The sequence below is a fragment of the Rhyacophila brunnea genome, unplaced genomic scaffold (assembly GCF_057557595.1).
Source record: "Rhyacophila brunnea isolate RB1 unplaced genomic scaffold, BYU_Rbru_1.0 scaffold_5, whole genome shotgun sequence".
NCBI lineage: Eukaryota > Metazoa > Arthropoda > Insecta > Trichoptera > Rhyacophilidae > Rhyacophila > Rhyacophila brunnea.
The window spans coordinates 33,862,609-33,889,600 of NW_028233170.1; the positions used below are offsets into that span (position 1 = coordinate 33,862,609).

General features: G+C 33.4%; 1 protein-coding gene across 1 annotated transcript in view; it reads left to right on the plus strand.

Annotated features, from left to right (window-relative positions):
- Positions 1 to 6,155: 6,155 nt before the first annotated feature.
- Positions 6,156 to 26,992, plus strand: part of rau (RA domain-containing protein rau) — a 200,654-nt gene continuing 179,817 nt past the window's right edge. Inside the window, exons 1-2 of the mRNA XM_085955761.1 lie at positions 6,156 to 6,903; positions 9,647 to 9,791. Of these exons, the coding sequence (XP_085811887.1) occupies positions 9,648 to 9,791 (144 nt within the window). The 5' untranslated portion in view covers positions 6,156 to 6,903; position 9,647. The remainder of the gene's footprint in view (positions 6,904 to 9,646; positions 9,792 to 26,992) is intronic.

Here is a 26,992-nt window from a genome sequence, read left to right on the forward strand (position 1 = left end):
AATCCCACAATCCGGGAATTCAAATTCATTCTCTCCTGGATTTTGGGATCAAAACATCGAGCAGAATTCAAATAATTCCGGGATTTCAAACACTAGTGCAGATCACCAAGGAGTTGAATGGACAATGTTGAACTAATATTGAAGGCAAGTAGAGTCTACAATGACCGAGGATAGTAATCCTCAAAAGTGCACAAATGTCTACTGGTGGCAATGACGTTTTTCCACGATGTAGATGTGGAGATCGCATAGTCAGAAAGTACCTACCACCAGTACCAACAGTACCAACATCTATCTATAAATGACTGTTGAAACTTTACTATTGTTGTATTTTAATACCCTATTACGGTGTTTTATTACCTATTGTCGGAAAGGAGCTTCCAAACTACTTGTGAGTCCCTTGGACCTCCACGTCTCTAAAACCATCAATGACTGGAGGATGGAAATTTATACCTACATGATCATAATTCAATTCAATTCAATTCAATTTTTCAATTCAACTCAATTTATTTATTTTTACATATTGTGGACATTACAAATTATAAGTTTAAGACGTTCACAACATGACATAATAAAAGAGATAGATAGTATGTTATTAAACAGTAGAAATATGTACATACAAAAATATTAATTATATAGGTACATGGAAATACACCGGATGAGTTAAGCAGACCCTATTTAAAAAAAAATATAAAATAACGTCCACCTATACTCATCCTCACGTAGGTGGAATATATCAACACCCGAAGCAATTTTTTTGAACATAGTTATCGCCCTCCCAATTGGCATTACCAGTGGCAGGTTGGTTCTGCACCTTGGGAGAATAAACAACTGATGTTCTCTATTTCTAAGATAGTTATCAGGGACACACAGGTCAACACTGCCCAGAATGGCAGAGTTCTCATTTATACCTCGTATAAGTCGAAAAAAATACATAGCTAAATAAAGATTTCTTCTAAATTGCAAACTGCAGTATGTAAGCATGCCTAAGAGAAAGTCAGTTGGATAAAGCCACGGATAGTATCCGTACAACCTCAAATAAAGGAGTCTCAAGAATTTCTTCTGAACCCTCTCCATTCGCCATGAAAGACGCTGTAGGTATGTTGTATTTTGTATTTTATTCCTAACAAAGAACATTACCAAGAGATAATAATATTGTAGTAAAACTTAATGTTCCGTGTTTGAATATGAATGCATACTTTTAGTTAATTATAACGTTTTCGGCACATGTCTTCGAACGCGTTTTAATATCCTTGATGCGGCTCTGATTTTTAGTAAAATTTCTCATTTTTCCAATCCGGAGGTAGCGATTATTGTGAGAATAAAGAATACTAGTCTCGTTTGGCAATTAATACATTAAGATAACTAACTAGCTTGGCTGTGAAGACGATTTAATTGTTCATAAGTAGTTAAAAGCTGATCTGGTTTAGTAAAATCATTAATTAGGTAGTTTTCCCGAATAACTTGAATCGAAGAACTTCGTGAAGAGGTTGCTGTGACTCCGGACTGTCATAATTGCAACTTTTTTTAAGTCAACTACACCACAGTGGTGCATATATAACTCTCCAACGTCGGTGCAAAGGGAAAGCACAGTCACGCAATTTCCACTACCCCAATGCTTCGTCTCGCGCCTCTTGAGCATGTTTCCCTGCAGGGCGTAGGCCGTAGATCTTTCTATAATACGAAAGGTTGGCCACGGTAACGAAATGAGATGTAAATATAGGGGTGTTGTTAAAAATCCTGGACAATAGTAAGTGGAGTAGGTACGGAATACAATTATTATCGATTTGCAAACGGCGGTCGTGAACTAAAATTCAAATTAATGGTGTACCTACAACCACATCCTACTTAAATCATTAGGTATAAGTAATCGTGTCCGGAAATTTGTACGTATTCAGTTCGCCGTATCACATATCACCGTGAATTGTTGTATCGGATATATATGGTCGTATATTAAAGACCGTCCAACCTCTTTGGGTCGTACAGTACTGAGATAAAATTCATGTCTTAATAAAACACAGTTCTTGTCGGTTTACTTTACAGGAAGCCTGCGGAAAATAAATTTAAAAAATAGTCGATATACTAATCCAGATATCAGCTATTTTCAAAATCTGTTTGCTGCTCGTTCCTGTAAAGTGTAAACCGACAAGAACCGTGTTTTATGTAGACATGAATTTTATGTCAGTACTATACGACTCAAAGAGGTTGGACGGTCTTTAATATACGCCCATATATTTCCGAAACAAATTTTCACGTTGAAGTGTGATACGGCGAACTGCATACGTACAAGTTTCCGGTCATGAATATCAACACTTCACCACGACATGTTAAGTTAGAACTGGGGTGACGAATTATTAAAAAAAAAACAATAGTGTCATCATTGTCATGAACGATGCTATATTATATTTTATTTTTCATGCTCCACATAAATTTTGTCAATATTTTATCAATAGTACACTAATTAAAATTTGAATAATAGTCCAACGTATTATTTTATTAGCATGTAAGTGCACGAAAGAAAGTTTTCGAAATTTGAATATTATTTGAATAATGGAACTACAAACAACATCCCACATGACATGTCATTTTGACAGGTACGCCAACGATTTATTTATACGAGAAATATTGACAAAAATAAATCATTTGTAACGAAATCTACGATGATGAAAATGATTTATATCGATTGCTTCAGTGTACTTGGTTTATTAATGCAATTGAATCATTAATAGATATATATTGATATACCTACACATAATTATCTCAATATAAAAATACTATTTCAGGGGGCTAAAAACAGCACGAAAATAATGTTTAATCCATAGAACAGGTTAATTAGATAGCGATGCGAAAGCCAGTCGACATATATACGAAGCAAGATTTCGTCAGCCCATGAGTGTCCTCAATCAAATATTACCAATACTGAATACACGTTTCGTCTAGGTAACAAATTTGAATGGATGCCTATTATGATATGGATGTAACTTTTAAAAATAACATATTATTCTCTAATACGTGTTTAAGTTTATCCCACATATTTACACCTTCTTTACAGCACACCCAGAAGATAACCCACATCCCTTATTTTTGCGTTTCCTGGTTTAATTAAATTCAGCTAGGTAGGTACCAGGGGTGTGCGGTGGTCATGAAAAAAATACCTAAAGGTCCTTCTTTACGATTTGCTACACATTATCTACTTAGGAGGTTCTAAAGAGATTCTTAGTAGATTTGGGTATTTTGTAGCTGATTGAATCTTGGCAGATAGTATCTATGGTAGGTGGTATTGCATTGTGGTAGTTCTGCAATATTCTAAACATATTTACATAAGGGTTATATCTACTTACATAATACGTTTACAACAACAACAAATTGCGAAAGTCTCAAGCAATATATATAATAATATGTAGACGACCTGTACAAGAAGTATAATAGTTAAGTAAATTTTACCATGCAAATGTACAATAAATACCGAAATTATAGGTATCATTACATAGAACTGTATCAAAATATTCTGGGGTTGCTCTGTATGCAGTACTCTATTACTGATAAACCGCACGCCATTGGTAGGTGGATAAACAAAATAAGATACTTACCTATTATTTTACAGAGTGGAGCTTAACTCAACAGAATTTTTTCCTTCCTTTGTTTTGTTATTCCTTCGTTTTATGTTAACAATTAAGGGTTTCGTTATTGATATTAACAACCAATATTCACTTTATATATAATAATAATAATGTTCTGATAAGCCATGAAATTGTATTTAATCTATTTTAAACAGTGGATTTCTTAGAAGTTTATTTAAATATTTTTTGTCGTTTTTATAAAAAAAATAGTTATATTATAATTAAAAATAGTGGTTGGAGTTATTGTATAATCTTGACTAGTTGACAATGTCCCTCTGAAGCGGGCGAAACCGGTCCAGGATAATATTAAACAAGTGGATTTTGTACAAAATATAGTGTTTTATTTCATTAACAAAACAATGCATTTCCACCATGAATTCACAGTTATCACCATAAAATAGAAAAGATACATTCTTATTTTATTTTACTTTTTATCGTGGGGGGCCTCAAAACCAGTTGGTGCCTCGGGCATTCGAGTTTTTAAACACGCCACAGATTGAAAACAAAATATGCGATGTTGATGTGCTTATACGGTATTGTAGCAATTTACAATGTATTTGTTTTCATTAATGGCAAGTTAAATAACTATAGGGTAACGATATGTAGATACATTATTATTATGTATGATGTTATGTTTCAGAAAGTAGCTTGTCCTTTTTATAAAATACGTGTTGCATCATTTATGTCACTTTTGAATATGTCCCTATGTCCTGTTTCCCTTTAACCGGATACAAATTATTAACTCCCCTAATACAAAATCCGGTCTGCTTCTATCGAACTTCCGACAGAGCGACAATCAAAATTTTCTGTTTCACACGGATTGTGGATATTCCCGACAATGATTCAAAATCAAATTTGAAATTTAGAATAATACATTTCTTTTGTTTTGATATCATAAAATTTAGTTAATCTGGACATTAATAATTATTGAAAAAATTGTTTAAATTTTAATTCGAATTTCGAACGTTTTTAATGCAACTTTTGCGTCACTATCCAATCGCGTTTTTTTATTTATATAAAACCACAAAATAAGGACTATTAATGCTTGGTGGCAACCGCGGCGTTTATTTAGCTGGGTGAACCGGATTCCATGGGGGTTTACACACTTCTTGAATGACATTCGGATCCGATTCGTGAGAAGTGCCATACAAAATGTGCACGCTGAACAATCTGGTAAGATGATGGAAGCGACCGACGTTCTATATTGACAACATAATATTTTAATTTTTAATGTATATTTATACCTGAGCGCTACCGTCTGTGTAAACAAGTTTGTGAATTAATCACTAATAGATTTTTTGGTACTGTTCGGTTATACCGGAGGCAGCGGAAAACGCATTTTGAAAATAGCCGATAAACTGGATTATTTGTTAGGTTAACCTAACCAAACCTAACCTAACCTAACCTAACCTAATCTAACCCAACCTAACCGAACCTAAACTAACCCAAACTAACAAATAATCCAGTTTATCGGCTATTTTCAAAATGCGTTTTCCGCTGCCTCCGGTATAACCGAACAGTACCGATTTTTTAAATGGTCACATCGATGTCTTGATAATCTTATTTATTGTGAACTCATTAAATTTATTTTTTTGTTTATTAGGTTGGGACTATTGACATTACAAGCCGGTGGGCCTGAATCTTGCCGTCTCACAAAGAGCCTTCTTAATAGTTTTTCAAGCAAACATTGTAAAAACAACCTGCGAAATTTAAAGACGCTGATTTGAACTCGCAGCTCACAGCTTCACAAGCGGATATTTTGCCAGTTGAACACGGTGACTAGGCACTTTATTTTGCATAATCTAATCTAAGTTTGATGTAGTTATTTTTTTTAATATGTCTACGGAGAGTTTTACACTCCTTTGGTCATTGACATACTCGATATTATGTAAAAATGATAATTCGGACAGGTTAATCGTGAGTGAAAAAACGAGGATCGACGTAAAAGAGGTAAATATTCGATGAATAATGAATAATGACAAGCCAATAATTATTGTCGATTTGAAACTATACCTACCAACGACAGAAAAGCACAATGAGATAATATAGCTATCTCTTTTACGAATAGGTATAATCTTATTATATTCCCTTGTAGGATGCGTCAACGCTGTTATCATGAGTTTCCGCTTTCAACTAAAGGCTATGATACATGTTTCGTCTTTATGGCAGACATTACCAAGTATCAGTGAATATATAACATTGGTTTAAAATTAAAAAAAAATGTTTCAAAATGTTTACTGTACATTAAGGTGATATTAAATTATCATATTCTTATTACGGTAATCAGAAGAAAATTGAATTTCAGATGATGAATTAATCTTACAATATTTTTTTTAGTTTAGCTTACCTATGGCTATGAAAATAATTATTGTTAGCAGTCGATAAATAAAAAAAATCTTCGTATAATAAAACAATATTAGCATTAAAGTTGATAATTGATAGCGATCTACTTTATAAATCGTTCCATACGCAGGGCAACACTGTATGTTTGGATTTCCACCAGCTATTCCCCGCGCGTTCGAAACAAATTCAAACTTCATTCGCGCTCAAAACGTTGACGCGTTCGGTCGTTGTTCGTGGTTGAGTCTTTCGAGCGTTCATCGCACACATTTTGATGCAATGTTTACGATTTATGATACACTGTGAATCATATTATTGCATTACTATCAAACATTTGGTCGAATACAGCGTGTGATTGTGCGTTTTATTGTGTCTACAAAAGTGAAGTTTAATTGAAAGCGTGTTTATTACATAGTTGTTTTAAAATTTAAACCAATTTTAATAAAACTGCAACATTAAATTTGGTGTCTTCAGAATTTTCTCACATACTCTTCGTTGTGTTGACTCAAATCAGTGAAAAAAATACTGTGTTTTGCGAGTTATGTCAAGTTTGTGATATCTGTTTGCCATTCTTCCAACTTTTGACTGTCAAATAAATATAATAAAACCCAGATATACAATTGTATATACGAACTGTTTGATTACCTAGCTGATAAACCATTCAGCTTAAACAAATACGCGTTTGTTTTGATAGGGTGTTTTGAACAGTGTCATTTTGATAAAAACAGTGTTTGTTTTTTTACCACAGTCGTTTCCTTATTAAGTCGGCTAGTTTATTTTGCGTACCCAACTGAATCTGCTCTGGGCAGAGGACTGTGATTCCAAGAATTAACTTTGGAAAAGCATTGATGCTTTTGGAATCAATGGCAAAGTCTGATGATGCTGCAGTGCATTAGTTTTACAAACCCAAGTTAAGTAAGTGACTGTGAAGTGAAAAACACTACAAGTAAGTAACCATTTTATATTCACAAATATTTTTTTCATTTTCTCGTTATTTCGATGACTCAGCCTAGTATTTTATTTTTGAAATATGTATAAGACATTTAATTAGTATCATACAAAGGTTATCAAGACGTGAGGTTCTAGACACTTATGATTAATTACTCTGAATAAAAATATCTTTGATAGTTGGTTTCTGCCGGCTTTCTTATCTCACGTATTATTTTTTCAATGTGTGTTTGGTCCAGTAAGGAGATTGGACGAATAGCTAATATCCAATTATTTTGAAAAATATTTTACTATAACTTCCACTCCGTAAAGTATTTATACTCTTCTAAGGATCCGGGAACCTACAGCTAGAGGTTGTAATCGAGAATTCTCGAGAAATAATCAGAAAAGATGAATCTCGGATCTCCAGAAATTATTCTTCAGAAATTCGATAAAATAAATAATTGTTACTGGGCTAAGCTGCCGACCGTAACCGAAATTTAAAAGAAATTATCGGTAAAAAAGTAAATCGATTAGGATAATGTTGATATCTCGAGATTCACAATATTATCTACTCACAGCTTCTGTCAGAAAATGTAATTTTCATGTCCTTTCCATAATTTGCCGCCCCTCACCAGTCAACCCTTAGTTCAATTATGTTCACAGTAACTACCTAAGTACATAATAAATAGTAAATTAACAGACTATCATATTTAAAATATATATATTTCCCGCCTAACTAAGTAGGTACCGTCTCAAAAAATATTTGGAATTTGCCAAGGTAAGTAGATACTAGATAGCAGTGGCGAAGGGTGGAGGTAGGCTGTTAAAATCTGCCATAAATAGTGCACACTAAACTTTGTCAGTCAAATGTATATGTTTTTATTGAAATAAGACTACAATTTACAGATGGTATTGGTTAGTTTTCAAAATTCAATTAAACCCTGCGAAAACCAAGCAATAATAGATAATAGTAAAAAAATACTCATCTATCTATAAAATATCTAAAATTATGCAATTAAATCAAACATAACTTTGGATATTTTATAGATAGAATAATAATTCTTATCTATTATAGTTTGGCGTAGTCAGGGCTTATGGAATTTAAAAAAATGAACCAATAATATGTGTAATATGTATTCTTAATCCAACGAAAACAAATAAGTATGTATGAAAAAGTGTGCACAATTTTATCGTATCGCCTAAAATATACAAATACTATTATGGTTTGGTTTAGGCAGGGTTTAATTTATTTTTAAAAACTAACCAATACCATCTGTAAATTGTAGTCTTATTTCAATAAAAACATACACGTTTGACTGACCATGTTTAAGGTGCACTATTTATGGCGGATCTTAACAGCTTACCTCCACCCTTCGCCACTGCTAGATAGGTACCTACGTACAGAACAGTAATAGGTAATGATTGTAAAAAATGAATTTGTCATAATGTCAATACAATAATATTCATGCGTAGGTACCTACTATCGTCGTGGACACGTCAGCATGTCTTTGTCATTAAATAATACCGAAACGAATTTTGTCGTTTTAAAATTAATTAGCAAACGATTTCAAATATTTTGAGATTTTTTGTCACCAACAGTTAGTTATGTAAGCATTTATAGCATAATAAGCATACTTATATAATATTATAATATTTACTTATATAGATATAAATAAAAGACCTATGATCTTTCGTAGTAAGGGTTTAGAAATTCTTGAGATAGGCAGATCTTAATACAATAATATGCCAATTTAAGTTTAAATAGGTAATGTAATTTACCTATATACTGTTAAACGTTAAAAGGATTGGTTCTTTCTTCTTCGTCTTTGTCCGATTCATAGGTGAAGATCGTTACCACTCCAAAATAGTACACATCTCTAGATCATTAAGTTGTTTCCATTTTTACTCCTTCCTGTCAGGCTTGAGGCGAAAACTTTGTTGTTTTACAATGATTTACTAGGAACCTCACTCACGTAGATAATCTCAATATCAAAGTGATCGTTTACATGTAAATTGTACGTATTACATTTCTCCATATCACACTTCACTGTGAGTTGTCTTATCTGAAAAATATGGCCCTATAGCATTGAGATCAAAACTGACACATTATTTGTGGGACATTGCAGACAGTAATGTCCCAATTTTTGTTAGATTCAATAAGAACATTAATTTGATAGTTATTGGTATCATAATATCTGACACCAATATTATTATCTGTCATTGGGACTCGAGGCCCGTTGAAGTGTATTCATAAGTATTTGTTATTAATTGTAAAACAATGACATTTCAATGAGGAAACCAAGATGTCTATGATTAGGGCCGTAGGGATTTGTTATTTCTTCAGATGTTGCGTTGCGTTCATTAGTAAGTCAACGCACCTGGAACACTAAACGAAAACTATTAGTCATTCAGGTGTTTTTGGCCATCGATGACGTCTGCCCAGACTCCAACTAAAATGATGCACAATATGTCACAGGCAGACAGACAAAATACCACATACCTGCATAAGAAACGATTAACAAACTCAAACAAAAACAAAACCCTTGGAAATACCTGAATGCCTGCGAAAAATAACAACTAAGTGGTAGGTATGTGCCCACCTGATTATATTAATTATTGTTTATCTTTAATACAGTATATTTTTTTCATTGAATCTACAGTCCGATGTGGATCTTGGCCGCCTCCCGAAGAGGTTTCCTGACAGTAAAGTAAATGAATCTCTGTTTTATTTTGATACTTATTCCTATTACATTATCTAGGATGCTGAAACACGTGCAAGTGTCACCCCAGAGGTCTCGAGCTGACTCCATGAGCATCAGTTCCACTGCATCCCTTTGCAGTCTGGCCGAACCTCTTCATAGTCGGGCGCCGTCCTACTCCTCGTTGAGCGATGTCTCTACTCAGGTTGGTAGTAGTCCTTTTTAATCCAAACTATGCAATACTTATCGTAAGTAAGCAGAATTTTTTTCTGTAATTTTATCGCCTTAAACTCGCAATCAAGTAGCTGATATCTTTAGCGTCAGGCGCGCCCACACAAAAATATGGTTTGGTGGGGCGGTCCATTTCTAAAAAATATTTTATTAAATTTACCATCATAAATAATTTATTTTTGATTTTTAAGCCGCGGGAGGGGGCGGGGTTAACAAAATCTATCAGGCGCCACTAACTTCCACTTTATACCCGCCTTATATTTATAGCTTCTCGTCGTTTCAACTGCAGACCCCCTACCCTCCGCCATATTCCAGGTACATTCCTCATAGCCAGACACTCCGCACTTTGAGTTTAGCTATAAACACTCGGCATGCATGTAGGTATAGCTAAGAGTGCTCACTTAAGATGTATTGCGAGGTGTCGCATCCACAAGCGGTTATAGAATGCATGGCCCAACCGTCATAATGATTACGATCGTTAGTGTCCGTTTGTGTCGTATACTTTGTCATGTCTTTTAGACAAACCGGTTTATAATATTAAAGCGAACATTGGATGTCTCAGATGGTTTCATCCATTCATGAGTGCCACTGGTCTTGCGTGTCTTAGGCCCGTTTCAGACAGGAAACCGGTCTCGCGCTCGTATTAATAAAGGAGGCCTTTGTATTCAAATAAATGGGCCCTTGTATTATGTTTATGAACGCCTACAACTAATGAGTCAACGCGTGTCCTGTACACTTTTCCGTCGGCCGCTACATTCTCAAGCCTCCGGTACACTTGTTTTTATTACCGCAGCCAGTTTTATGTTCTAATTTATAACGCGAAATTATACGTTGACTCATTAGCTCTGGGGCGTTCATAAACATAATACAAAGGCCCCTTTATTCGAATACAAAGGACTCCTTATTATAGAGGAGTGCGACACTGGTGCCCCGTCTGAAACGGGCCTTAGAATGCCGAGATGAGTCGGAACAACCCGTTGAGAACAGCCAAATTATCCGGGTCACGGTCCTCTGTCGTAAGGACGAGGTAGAAGAAGTAATATTTCATTCACCTAAATAATTTGTATTATTTCTGTTCTGGGGTGGAGGTCTGGACTTCAAACCTCCCCCTCCCCTTGTGTACGCGCGTGTGCTAAGTATGTACTATATGGGACAAGCTGTTCACATAGAAGTAGTTCAGACTACAGAGTGAATAATTTTAGTGGTTTATATTGAAAAAAGCTTTCAGCTTCGAGATATTTCAACGTAGCAACGTAAAATGACCAGTTGTACAACATTACATAATATTAATAAACTCATTAATTAGAACAATGTGACGAACAAACCTTGACTCACTTTTTCGACCAATATTATTAAATTTTTCATCTAAATATCGATCACCAGACCAGGGTTAGTAATAATTTACATGATGCATACAGTTTGAGATGATTCAAAAACACGTCATTAAATTTGAAACATAATAATCATTTTATTATAGTCCTATTGTTTATATCTGTGACATGATAATATTAAATTTAGACTTGTAATAATCTTTATAGATCCACCTCAATGTGTATCTGTATAGTCTTACAAATTTGTGATGAAAACGCCATGGCTTATATAAATTTACCTGGTAAGACGAATTACTAGATAGTGTGTACCTAGGTAGTTACCAATATAAAATTTTAACGCCTTTACGTCAATCTATATACGTATCAATAACCGCAAATTCCACCAATCAGATACCTATCGAATATTATCTTATTTATGGTGTTGTCTCTTATAAAATAACAGAGGTAAAACTCGATTTATAGTAAATATCTGTGGAATTCTATGGATATTGTTTAAATTGTTTTGTTTCTTTTTATATTATGTTGAATTGCATTCCACAGTGGACATGTATTATTTTATTGCTTTTGTTTTTATTCTGCATACTAGATATGCATATAAATTCTTCATATCCTATTGAATGACGCAATTTAAATAAGCTTACGTCGAATTAATGATTTATTGACAGATCTTTAATCTATCTATAGAATATGACTGCTCTTTCTCATGAGACTTTAAATAACATTGTTTTGAGGTACATACTCGTTTTTAATCAAAGCCATTAATCATTTGAATATCTTATACTAATAGACTCCGCATAAGTGTTTTTATTTTTTTTGTTATGTATATTATATAAGTACATGTACATACATGTACTTGCCCATCTAAATTCAATTCAATAGTCATTTAAAATTTAACCCTAAATTTATTTTGTAATACCTATTAATTAATGTATGTCAGTATTTTCCTAACCTAAATAATTCATTTTGTATTCTTCAAGCAAAATCTGAAATAATCATAAACGTTTAAGACACCTCATGTATTATGTACTAAACATAACTTAACTATAATATGTAAGTCAAGCTAAAAAAGATTATTAAGGCTTATATTAGCTACAAATTATTTTGAATTACAGATTAATTTGTATCAAATGTTATATTGTTATCATTCGCATCTGTTATAAACCCCAAGAATTAAGAAAAGAAGAAAGAAACACAATTTTAATTATAATTAATCAGCAGGTAGCGAATATGCAGCTATTATCAAGGTATTTATTGTGAATTGAATAAAATTAATACATATATATTGATTCTCCTTAGTGCAATTTTTTTAAAAATCCTACACAACACATCAAACTATGTTTAGTTAATTTTAATTGTATGTGATTAATTATGATTTAATAATGCGTCATAATGTAATCAAAATACCTGAAAGTCGCGCAAAGATTCTATTCAGTAATCACACTAATCACACAAGTTGTCTGATTATGAAACTAATTAAAATCACTAAGCCCATTAACCGGTAGCCGAAGGAAGTTGACCGCTATTTCTGGACGGGAAACTAAGACACATTCCACATCGCATCCTTGATTCTATATTGAACGCGGTGGAATTTTAAATAATGTTTATTTAGCATGGAAAATAATTGGATCGGTCCACTGACTGTTGGTAAACAACGCGAGTTGACGGATGCGTCCAAATTAGTCATTGTAATACGGGAGCAAAATTATACGGAATACTGATACCGGTTTTTCGGTATTTATATTTTTCATGCAATACCGGAAAAACGGTGTAACGGTTTTTTATCAATCGAGAATCTTGGAATATATGTTTTCTATAGCTACCAATTTCTCATGTGTATGTGTATAATATATGTAAAAATATGCTTAATAATTAAAGTATATTATCCAGATTTCATGGCGCTGTTTATAGTCTTTACATGCTTAATTTTTGACGATCATCGCGGAGGAATTATCCGCAGTGACCCGTTCATTCCGCACATTCATCAACGAATCATCGAAAGTGATCATCCGGAATCAAAAGCGAATGAAGTTGAACTAGTTCCATTTTGGATCATTTTTTGATCACTGCGGATGATTCCGCGCATGCGCACTGCGCCCCTGAGTACTGTCATCATATTTACATAGGAATGTACACTGTCATTTTGAATAATTGAAAACAAACCGGTTAAATAGATGTTCCTGCAGTCCACATCATATTTTTGATAGTAGGTACATACTGATTGTAATGGAATAAACAAAGTGTTGTTTTGTGGTTCTTGGTTGCTGTTTCTGTGATTTCTGTGTTCGCTATTTCACTTGACGCCATTTTAGAATGAATCGAGTATTTCACTTTCGGTGACCCGTGTAAACAAAAAGTGAATGCCTGAATCCAATTCCCTACGGAGGATCATCCGCAGTGACTCGTGTAAATGAGCCTTTAGCCTAACGGAATTGGGAGTTGCAAAGTAGACATGCACGTGAAATACCTGGCGGATTTTTAGTTACGTAGATGTTCGCAATTATGTCGCAGTTTTGACCTTTTGGTCGGTATATATAAAAGTAATTTATGATTATGTTGTATTATTAACATACCGAGTTAACCTGAAGTAGGTACTTTTGATTGCATATTTGATTGTATATTGTTGGGAAGTATTTCAAGTGATGCGTGGTTCAACAAACTGCTGTTTAAATACTAAAACAATTATTTATTTATATATATTATGTTCCACCGCATAGAGTTTAAAATATATAAAAAGCCACTATTGGATAAAATACTCTATTAGGGCATAGGAGATCAATTATTTAAGGACGATATTTCTGATCTAAAATAAAACAACATTAGTATCTATTTTATACGACATAATTAAACAATGACAATCAATTTTGAACGCCAATAAAAATGGAATGGTTTTGTCCAGAAACAGTTACCGAAATACCGGTATTTTTGCAATCTTGAAAACCGATATCGCAGTCCTTGGTGAAATAAATCGATTCCGGCGCACTTTCTGTACCTATTTCGGTTCGACTTAAAAGCTACTGACAGCTTTCTTTACTTTTAAATTCTATTGTTCGTCAATTGACAGGAACTGATCTAAGGGAAAACATTTTAATGAAACGTAAACACATTAAATCCCCTTTCGTCCGAATAAACAGGTTTTTTACATTCCCTATAAATCTGTGCCGCTGTTTTAGTCTTTTTACGCTGCATTTTACCAAACTTGTTGAAAAGGGTCGTATCGTATCTAACCACTTTATTTAGATTTCCTTGTATTTTTAGATGCCTATAAATATTTTGTTCTATCAAAACTATGTGTGTAAGGTGTTCAACCTGCTGGATAGACGAACTCTTAGAAATCGCTAGATTTATGTGTACGTGGCAGCAAATAACTAGGGACGGAGAGGAGTGTAGGGAATTATGGGAGGCCTTCATCGAGCAGTGGATCGACCCAGGCTGATGATAATTTTACAACAGTGACTACAAATCACGACTCGGTGAGCTCGTATCCTGGAATCAGCAATTTATTACAAAAAAATACAACTTTTCACCTTGATTTTAGCTTGGTCTATATAGATGATCAAAAAACGTTATGCCTGAACTCGAAAAAGAAAACATGTTAATGAATATATTATTATTATTATTACTAATATAACAATAAACATAACACTAATGTGGACGTATGTTGAATTTTTATGACAAATTATGTTCCGTTCGGCACGTGTCATTAGCACAATCCGCGCGTCGCATAGATACGATCTTTTTAGACCATGCCTCAGCTGAGGTATGGCCTTAATAAAAAAACTATTACAAAATATAATACATATTATTATAATGTTTGTTAGTAACCAATAATTGAGAGAAAATACCATATCAAGCGTAATATGTATGTGCAGGCCACATAGTTTGCTCGAGGTTTTACAAAAGATTCCTCCAACTTAAAAGGTTGAGAACCACTTTTAATAACATAATAACTAAATTCAAATACCAGGCTCATTGCACTTCATAGTTATGTCATTATTTAGAATAATTACGAAAACACATTAGTGTGTAAATTAAACAAGAATGTTGCAAATTGGTGTTGATTTCGTGATTAAAATTCAGTAACTATTTGTAGCCTGTGGAGAAAATATTCAATAAAGTATGTGTGGTGGAAACATCTAACTAAACCTGGACCCAAGAGATTCACTGGGTTATTCGAAAAACACAATCTTTTCAGTTGTTATCGTCGGTAACACAATATTATTTGGATGATTTCTTTGATCTGTCTGAATTTTTACTGTAATTTTGTCTGATGTCATCTCTTACCAAATACTGCCAATAACTGGTAATAATATGTTCCGTGAAGACTGTTCTAATGGCCATTTATTCTCTATTGTTCTGATTCAACTGTAAACTTTCGAAAGGAAAAAGATATGTAGAAATACCTACCGTCTGTGTGTTTTAGAATTATATGAATTCTACGGTTCAATTGTGGCAAACTTTTTCTCACATGCATTTTATATAAGTGCATGGAGTTATGATGACGTAAACACCAGAGTAATATACCATTTCACATAGTCTCCAACCGCATCTGTTGCATTATTAAAAATATAATAAAAATAAAACAATAAAAAATGCATGTATCGTTGCATCGTCGCTTGCTGTGATGCATATTATAATCTGTGTTAAAAACTTAATGCTACTGAGAATGTGAGAACAATATTTATATTCAAAGAATTCGTTGGAAACAGCATTAAAATGCAGTATGATTGGCACTTGTTTATTTATACCCGTATCTTTATGATTTGATCGGCGATCAGTGATTACATACCATATCATATTGTGATATTCTGTGACGTCCCAAAGTCAAAATGCACGAACTGACGTTGCAATAAAATTTATTAATTATACAATATAGGTACCTACTACACACGTAGACATGTGACTATAGTAAGTTATACACTATGCACGCTCATTCGTCTCGTCAACCATGCAACACCTACTTATTTATATCGTAACCACCCTTAACTCATTCGCTGCTGACTATATAATGATTTTTTAATTAGCACCTTTAAAATGCATGTTAATTACATCGATCGGCCGCCTGGTCATTACGCGCATGTGCGTTTTCAGCGTCCAAAGTATTAATTGGACAATGCCTACAATAGTCAAGCCGTGGCGCAAAACTGTAAACTTCGATTGTAGTGTTAGTTGTTACGCATACTTCGAATGCAATATGATAAACTGTTTAAGAAATAGTTATTGTTGCACAATGTTGACCATGGCCCCCACATCCTGAAGCGAACCCCCATGCCACGAAGTTTTCCGGGCCCCCTACCTATCGCTAAGGTTAAGGGCATGATCTACAGCTGCGTTTCCCAAATGGTATTCTGCGGAACCCAAAGGTTAAAATTAAGAGTATTCCATGTAGGTATTCAGTGTTATTTTCAGTGATTTTTTGTATTTTTATATTAATCCACTTCGGTTGTCGACACTCCTTTTATGGTAGCTAAATAACACACTACCGTATTGGATAAATAACCATTTTTAATTACACGTGAATTATCATTTACATAATATATCAATCATAATATTGCATTAAATTGTATCGCACAACCACATATTTAAAATTTGAATATTTTACTATTAGAGCAAATTTGTGACGTGTTTTATCTTACTTCGCTGGTCGAGGCGCCTCGCCGGGCCTTACCCAAGCCCGGGCCCCCAGGCTATAGCCCTGTCAGAGCCCCCCCTTTGTGGGGGCCATGATGTTGACATTGCGTATTGAACGATATATGCAATCGAAAATTTTCATTTATTGCGAACATGTTACCGTATTGCATTCGAAGATAATCAATAACTAGCACTGTCATAATTCGTTATTCTGTGTCACGGCCTGAATATAGTCGCCCCTGTAGTTGGAGCATATTATTATGGACACGACACAGCGATCCCTATCAATGCCAGTTTTCTTGCGACTCCCATAGCAAAGCCAGGATAAGTTGAGACTCTCTTGAGGTATCCTTAGTGGCCAATACAGGTCCTACACCCCTTCTTCGAACGTGGAAGCGAAGGACAAGTGACCGAGAATAATGGGAGGGGTTAGGGGTGGTCTTCATCCAACAGCGGCTCGACCGTAGCTAATTATGATGGATTAACATCATATTACAGAACACACGTTTATATTATTTATTATTAATGTATTGTAATTTTTTTATTATCGGTATTAATTGTTATACTTATGTGATAATTTGAGTCATCAAGGTTCATATATAAACTGGATTTACATATTTACCTTGCATTGAAAATGTTTTTTTTTTACATCAAGGTTTCATAGGCAGTTTAAAAGATAGCAACACCAGTCTCGGAAAAGGATAAGATAACGATGAATTTAATGTTGGGAATTATTTTTTTAAAGTGGATTGTGCTTTATAGCCTTCTTTGTATGTACCATTTGCATTGTTTTTTTATTATTACTATTTATTTATTCCGGCCTTGCGTCCAACCGGTTAAAAAGACTATTTTGTAATTAAATTGTGGTATTTTGGAAATTTGTTTTTCATTGTAAACGTATTAGATCGAATATTCTATTATTACTCATTAAGTTCAATGTTACGCATTACCTACAGTCTACACACTTAGTTAGGTAACTATTTATAATATATTTAATATAATTATACTTTTTCATTTTTTAATTAGTACAATAATTAGTCACACAAGCACATTAAATATGGATGAAAAAAAGAAATCTGAGCTAATTATAAATTATTGTAATTACAAGACGTTGGCTTGATTCAAACAACAAAAGCCAATTTCCTATGATATTAGCAAAATGTCAGAAGCACGCTTCAGTTGCACGATTTCTTAGTAATTTTGTCGTAATTAGGTAGGCTTCAGGAGGATAATTAGTAAATGACATTGGCTTGAATGCAGATGTATGCAGATTCAACTCCTGTCAGATATATAATATTATTATGTTTCCGAATTTTGTATACCTATTATAACTTAGCTTTTCGTCTGCGCTCAATTGTGTGAGACTGTCAATTTATAATATTTATAATAACAATTTATAATAATCGGGCCTCCAGGCTGGAATCTTTGGTGCCCCCCTACCCATCGCTAAGGATAAAGGCAGTGTGACGCTCTGCAGTAGTGTTTTCCAAATGGTGTACGCGGTAAAATTAATGTGTATATTTAGTGCTTTTTGTATATGTCAATACATCCATTTGAATTATGGAGTTGTCGAGTATCGATACATAATTAAAAATTATATCGTGCAACTACATAGTTAAAAATAATAACATTATGGAAGGAAAGTAGCCCGCAGACGACTTTTTTTGCTATTAAAGCAAATTTGCGATGTGTGTTTATGTCACTTATCTGGTCGACTCGCCACGTCGGGCCCCTCCTTAGACCAGGTCCCCAGGCTAGAGCCCTGTCAGCCCCCCCCCCTTGTGGGGGCCATGATTTTTATACACACTTAGGTATTTTTATTTAAACAACAATGTAGGACATCACTCAAAGCAATATAATAAGTTTACGTGAGCATATTTCCATAATGTAAGTTTTTTTCTTGGAATCGAGTAACGGTTGTATGGACATAAGACATATTTATTATCATTTTGATTCATATCACTTTTTCTGAAGTTTGCTTTGAATATTCATTATGCAATACCCACAAAATAGTTTCGTATAGTCTCACCCTACCTTTACAAATTAATAAAAGGTTACCGATACTCAGCGATGGCTTATAACAGGTTAACACTTGCCCAATTCGAGTGAAAATAATAGATTTATTGCCAATAAGTATACTATATTATAAAGAAAACTATTTGGTTTTATTGTTGGAGTAGGTTGGATATAAATGCCAGATTGTGATTACATATTTATTACCAACAGATACCTTACCTGCATAATGACCATTTCGAGTTTTTGACATTTTGATGCCAATCTGTTCACTGGTCAAATAATAATAACATATATTATAATGATGCTAAATACAAAACTATTTTTCAGTGCTGAAAATCATAGTTATAGAAAAAAAATAATGCGTTTCCATAGGATGCTCTAAAGTGAAGTGAAAGAGGTTTCGAAAGAAAAGTATCGAAGTATCGGTTAAAAAGTTTCGATAGTGTCGGTACTAAGTTATTCTTGTTCGTGAAGGATTTATTTCTGAAGAGATATTGCACAATTACCACCGAAAGACAGTATGGAAGTATAATAATGGTACTCGGTAGGCAGCGAAAACACCAAGAACGCTACAAGACGAATGCCTTACGACCTGTCGTCCAACGTGGAGGTTTTAAAGTATCTACACTCTTAGTAGCAAGGCACACTGCAAGCGGCCGGCCGATGCGCGCACGGCGCATGGAGTCTAGGGTCATTTTAGTTCCAGTTCCGTTATCCGTTCAGTCTCAGTTGACAGTTCAGTTGGGAAACGGAAAACGGAAACTTGTCCGCTGAAAATGAATATTATTTTTATAATAACTTTCTAAACATCTTGATAAAACACCTACTTATGTTTGAAGAATACGGCAACATAGTAATTTACACGTCAATTTAACTAGCAACTTTAAAAACGGATACGATAACTGAAGGAAAATCTATTCTGTCTCGTTACGGTCGGCCGATTCAGTTTTGCATTTACACGTCAGTTTAACTGACAGCTACATTGAAACGAAGACTGATCGGATAGCAAAACTGATCATTTAAATTTAAAAGCACCTTAAACGACTCGTGCTTTGCACCTCTCGCGCCTCACGTCCATCGCACACCCACTCGCAGTGTGCTTTGGCCCTTAGAATAAATTCATTAGTAATTAATTGTTATAATTAGTTGAAATAATATCCATACTCCAAAGTAAATTTCACGATTGAAACTATTTGAATTAAGATCTATAAATAAATAATCTTGACGAGTAGATCATTTTTTGTGTATGAAAACATACAAATCCTCTTACGTCTGCCGTTCAAAGATACTTTAAAACATTCCTTAAATTCTCATGGAACCATATGATAGGTACTTAATCACATTCCAGAGTTACCCATAAGTTTCGTACATTTTTATAATGTCCAATAAAATATCTATAAACTGTATTTAAAGTGCCATTTAGTTTTAATGCTTTTACAATCTGATTGTGTAGATACAATAAACAAATTGTGAAAGAATTCCATCCTTTTCTTTGGCATATAAACTCGACCTATAACAGGAAGTTGAGAATGATACTAAAAAAAGCTTTCATCTATTTTCTTGCATATTATGTAAATATATTTTAGATGTTTTCGTCTGATAATTCATTTGAATATTGATAAATTCAGGGAGAGTTCAGATTCGTCTGATCGAAATTCGATACATTGAATGTCTGCATAACGGGTATGAAAACATCGCATTGTTGGCCTTTTATTTTATCCGGATGTATTTTTTGTTAGATTTTGAAGAAGTCGTTTCATCCTTATGTCGTGATGTGTTTTTTTTCTCTACAAAGGAAAGGATTGTTATTCCATTATACATTTATAATGCACTGAACATGAAAGTCAAGGTGACTTGGATTATACTGTTTATTATTACTGATTAGATTCGATGTAACATTTGTAAAATTAATTTTACTACACAGTAAGGTTATGTAACATTGTTATACCAATCAGTCAGACGTAACAAATATTATAATTATGTTGCTATATTTGTACTGCGATTAATCATAGTCGTGACTGGCGTATTGGATGAAGATTCACATCCTGCTTGTTTATTGTTCCGTATGCTAGTATCTTCCTTACTCAATTACTTACCACTTATTTCACCCTGTCACAAACGCAAGGTCACGCCACATCCCTCGGTCCGATATCACATCCGCAGCGTGTAGATCGCTCTTGTAGCAACACCGGAGGGATGATTTTGCATTGTCGTCTGTTTAAAAATGCAAAAGGACTGAACCCACAAAAATTAAATTTTACAGAAAAGTTGTTATGATTTTCGTCAAAGTCAAAATTTTAAATTGGTGGTCATTAACTTGAAGTGCATGATTATCAATTAATTTGGTTATATTTCCCTAATCTTATATTAATTAATGAGGTTCTTATAGAAAAGCCAAGAAAATGGTATTTTTTCCTCTAAATTTACACAATAAAGTCCATAGTATGGGTTGATGAAAATTCTCAAATAGGTATAATACGAAACGAACGGGAAGGTCTCTACTTAATCATATTGAGTTTGATCCAGTGTAAGGACTAAATGCGAATGGCTAACAACGATTAGGTACTCGTAAAGGTTTAGGAGCGAATATGTTTTAAATTTAAAAAAAAAATACTGGAACATAAAAATAATGTGAAATGGGTTGCCTTCTGGGTGACCCGAAACAAGAGTTAATTCTCGAGTATGGAGAAATTGATATAAACATAATCTTATTTACAGTAGTAACCTAAGTGAAACGAACATGCAACAATGTTGGTGATATTTTAGAATATTCCGGATTATTACATTATACAACAATTACTCTTGGTCTATACTCTATAATAGCATTCTTTAGCAGTATTTACATTAATTTATTTATCAATTTGCTCTATGGTATTATTTTTTCCGCGTTATGTCCAACATAGCACTTTACGCTTTCCTACAATCTTGAACTTCTCTCACTTCTCTATTTATTATAATGGATCCATATATTATTTGATTTGCTTCCAAGCTGACCTTTTTCGGCACTCTTCACCTGTTATCCAATCCGCATACCTACTAGTCCTTCCATCACGATTTAATCATTCGTTTTACGGTGTTATCCTCAATTGAATGTTGGTGATGAAGTTGCAGTTACTTATAGGTACCTTGACCAGTAATACATACGACGTGTTAACAATTTTGCCATGATTTTTATACAATAGCCTTACAATTACAATTATTATTAACTATGGCATAGCATAGCTATCCAAATCCAACGGTTCTAGCATGTTCCAAAATGGAAATTCGATTTTGAGGTGAATTTAATAGTTTACGTTAACACATTATGTATATATATTACATATTTTCTATTTCGCCTTATTAAGCATCTATAAATATTTTTAAATAATCTGTTTTTTAATAAAAATAAAATAAATGTTCATTGTATTTTTTTCCAATTCCGTTCATTGTCAAAATTTGTTTGCGTTGTTTCAATAGTTTTTCTACTCTATCGTCGAAATTTCATGCTTTTTCGTGTCGTCTTGGCGAACATCAATAATTATTCGCTTCTTTGTGAGACCCACGGTATTTTTTGGCCAGTTTGTCCGCTAGATAATAAATTTTTGTTGCTTGTTTAGAGTTTTTTTGTCATTATACATTATTTGTTTCAAGAACAATCGTTTTTTGTCAACGCTTGTCGTTGTTATTTTGCCCGGAGACCGAAGGATACGCATTTAACCGTATAATTTGTTTAAAATCACCATTTTGCAAGTAACAAAGAATAAATTAACAACTCAGAGATTAACAGTTAGCATTTTTACGTTCAATGTTTTTCACTGCGATAAAACAAGGAATTATCTAATCAAATTTAGACTGACGTATTTTTAATGTAGGTACCTATACATACTTGTCATGGGAGTATGAAGTGTGAGTACCAAGGCCTGAACAAAAACGAACCATAAGTGCGATTGAGAAAGCATTTGGCACGCTAATAATTATTATCTCCGCAATATGCGTTTGAGTAAGATTTTCTACGGCTGAATTAAATATTTATTGTACACGTCGCCGGTAAATATTGGTTTGCATGACTCCTCCGTTCATTCAAAAACTGCGAGCACGTTTTGCTGAAATTTATTGTTTTTGTGTTGAATATAAAGTTAGTGGTAATTATTTTTAGTTAATTTAGTAGAAAACATGGTTAACTAGGTTGTATTTAAATATGGTAGCCGTATTGAGAAGCAACATGATGGTATAACGTTTCATAGTTAGATAATAGTTAACAATACTTAAAATTGAGGTTCTACTACGCAAGAAACGCGGCTTCATTTTGACAAACTCTTTATATTATTACTCTGAGGTGACTACCTATAATAATATAATAGTGTAATTATATGATATTTTGATATACTTATAGACAGTGATGCAAACCGAACTATAATTATAGTACAATACTGTAATTTTAATTCCGCGAAAAATGTAAAATACTATAATTTTACGCCAAATATACCAAAATACTATAATTTTAAAGGATTCAAGACGAAAAATGTTCCTGTACTATACATTTATCAGAAATACTATAATTTTTATGCCTTTATACTATAATCAGCATAGAAAAAGATGGCAACACTGCTTATAGATGATTTATTAAAATTAGGATAGTATTGATTTTGATGTTGTAAATAATGTAAATGTAAATAGTGAACCTGATCCTTGTTAATTCTCGTAACCGCCACAAATACAGAGATAACTCTTAAAAATCGAGATTAGTTTTAAAACCTGCTCTAGTCCAAAATGGTTTAGTTTCGAATTATGCTCATATCCATCCAAGCAATGACATCAGAAACAAAATTACTATTTTCCCCCTCCAGTTCGGGCCATAGATGGAAACGTTATTGTATCCAGGATACCTACTTTATTTGCCTTCAAAACTACCTACATATAATGTTACGTCCCTTAAAAACCAGGCAAAAATGATGTTATTATCTATTTCTTCATTCATTCATTTTAATTTCTCAACAATTTAGTTCTCGGAGTTTAGGAAGTTTGATATTAAGGTGCTCAAACGGCTATACATTTTCCATAATCAAAATATAGTAACACTCTTTTAATTGCTTGTCGGAATGAGAGCTTTCATTCTTGATTATACATTCTCACTCCCTGTGGTTTACATACATACTCCTTCATTTCCTTTGTATTCCTATTCCCGAAATGCGCAGTGATTTTAAATTGCTTTGGAGATTTCCTCTTACTAATCTAGTGACTGGATGTCGGTCGTATTAATAGCATACCGAGCCCGTGACGTTCCCATGGCATTGATGACAAAATGTGGACAAAAAAATGTGTTCCCATCGCATGCAAGTAGACTTGTATCTTCTGCCACTTGAATGTGTTTGTTCACGCCCGTATGGATTCTGTAGTGGTAGTAAATTCACTATGTATGTTTGTGCATTTATGCTTTGTTGATCCAGCGTGCAACCGCAATCTGTACATGGGCGTAGCATAACGATATAATGCAAAACAAATATTCAAGACAATAAAATTAGACATAACATATGATTAGATATTCCCTTGAATTGGAACAAGGTAGGAAGACGATAGGTAGGTACATACCTTAATATTTGATTTGGTTATATATTTATATAACCAAATATATATTTAACAGTAGTTGGTCAGATTTTAGATCTGGTTTTTCGAAGAAAAGAAAGTTGTATTCTTATTTTTCATACCTGTTATAATATCATCACAATTATTATTGATATGTGATTACCGAAATAGTTTTTTGATTCACCCACAAACTAAAAAAACAATTCATTGTTTGACTGTAATAATTATATTAAATAAATTATGTATGTGTATTAAAAATGTACCTAATATGTGATTTGTGATTGTGTATCTCTATACGTATAGTTTCTGTAATAATCTAGTTCTAGATTAGAATATGTACCCGTGAGTAATTACATACTATAAAAAAATGATCATAGCTAAATTAATTATTTTTTTACGTTAGTGATGCTATGGTAGTTAAAAACCGCTAATCGGATAAACATTTACACGTGTTAACTTATATGTTAGCAATAGGGAATTTTCTTTAAATTACAAATCACGTAATCACTGCTTTGTTTTTTTGCATTAAAAGGGCTAGTCAAGTGCATGCCTCCCGTGCTAGAATATTTAGCGGGCTCCCTTACCTATCGCTAAGGTTAAAGCCAATGTACGCTCCACAGTAGCGTTTTCCAAATGGTGTTCGAGGTAATGTGAAGAGTAGATATTCAGTGTATTTTTAGCAAATTTTTTTTTTGTATTTTTGAATACCTACTTGAATTATGAAGTTGTCGAATATCGACATATTTTTAAATTTCATCGCACGATTACCTATTTTAAAATGTTAATATTCTCCAAGTAAAATATGTGTGATATGTGTTTATTTCACTTAATTGGTCGACCCGCCACGCCGGGCCCCCAGGCTAGAGTCTTTTCAGCCTCCCCTTGTGATTGTCATGGTCAAGTGTATGCACGCGTTCTTTTGGAATGGCTAGCCACACTGGAGAGATGCAACTGTGTCGAGTTATGACTCAATTTTTTTCTAGATCAGGCAGCTAGATAACTACATACTTATCAAATTTCTTAATCAGCAGGAATTGACGCTTAGAATTATATGACTAAATAAATTAAATTGAATTTCAACGTTATCCAATGATTATTATCTTCCCAGTATTCGTATTGAATTTAATTCTGTAAAATTTTAAATGTGTTATTACTGCGATTGATTTCGCAGTTTGTTAACTTATTTATTAAGCAAACTAATATTTAAATAAATTGGCAACAAATTTATTTAGGACCATACTATTACAATTTAAATTTAAAAAAAAAAAAGTTAAATGGTTCGCGTTAAGTCGTCAGGTCATTTGCCGATTGCCTTCGGCTATATTTTATTGGATGTTAAACTTTATGACTAGATCGACAACATTCTTGCTATCGGTAAACTTAAAAGTTAAATAAAAAATAGGCAAGGAAATACCTATGTAGGTATCTATCTATGTTCCCCATTAAATAATATCTTATCTGTACAAAATAGTCATGGTATTGTCATAATATTTATATCCATCTGACATAACGTAATATTTTAATAATGTCGATATTATATTTAGGTCATTGATAAGGATCATACTAAATAAGTATAAGTATAATATTATATAATTTGGTACACTTTAGTATAAGTAGGTACATACAACTTGTCTCCCTAGTAAATGTACCAAAAACATATACTTAACTCATTCTTATAAAGAACAACCGGATATCTTCTTATCTATGATGAATGTAATTTTGTTATTAGTTAATGCAGGAAATGTGTTTTATTTTTTATAAGAGGGACAATTTTTAAATATATTTTTTATTTAGTTGTGTTGCTATAAATTAACAAAACATCCTTTGACAAGATACTGTATTTTTCCGTTATTTAGTGTTATTATCATATTATCAGTCCCGGTGTTATCTATAATGTTATTGTATCAAAATATTTTAGTTTAAATTACAATTTATATACTATCTTGAAGCTAGTTTTTTTTTAAAATAAAATTGTGTACATAATAATATGTTGTAAAATAATTTACAAACTAAATGAATAGTCGACACATGTACCTATGATATACTGGAATTTAGTTTTCGGTACAAGTCGGTTATGGGGAGCCTGGCGGGAACCGCGTTAATTGTCATAGCCAGGGAACTCAGAAATAATGGGAACTGAAATACACAACGGGTAAGGCGATGGCAGGTAACCGACTCGAGTAAGGATGAATCCGGGTTAAACTTACACACGTGTCTAGAATACGTTTAACGTCGAATACTGAAAACTGCTCTCGGTTTATGCATTTACGCTCATTTAATGTTGGTGTATTACACACACTATTGCACGTGCATAATGCGTGCTTCATTTTCGTAGGACACTCACACATTCAAACGCCTGCTTCACCATGCGGCGTATTGAATATAGCCTATTGGTATTCTATTTATTATCTGTTCTGTGGTCATAGCCGATTTTGGCAAAATTCAAGAATGAAAGCCTAACCTAACTTAACATAACAAATAATCCAGTATATCGGTTATTTTCAAAATGACTTTGTGTTTGTCCGCTGGCTTCCCCATAACTGACTTGTACCTAGTTTTCTATTGTATGTTATGTAGAAATGTCTGTTTCATAAATCATATAAATTATTGTTTAAACAGATTGAAGGTAAAAAACTAG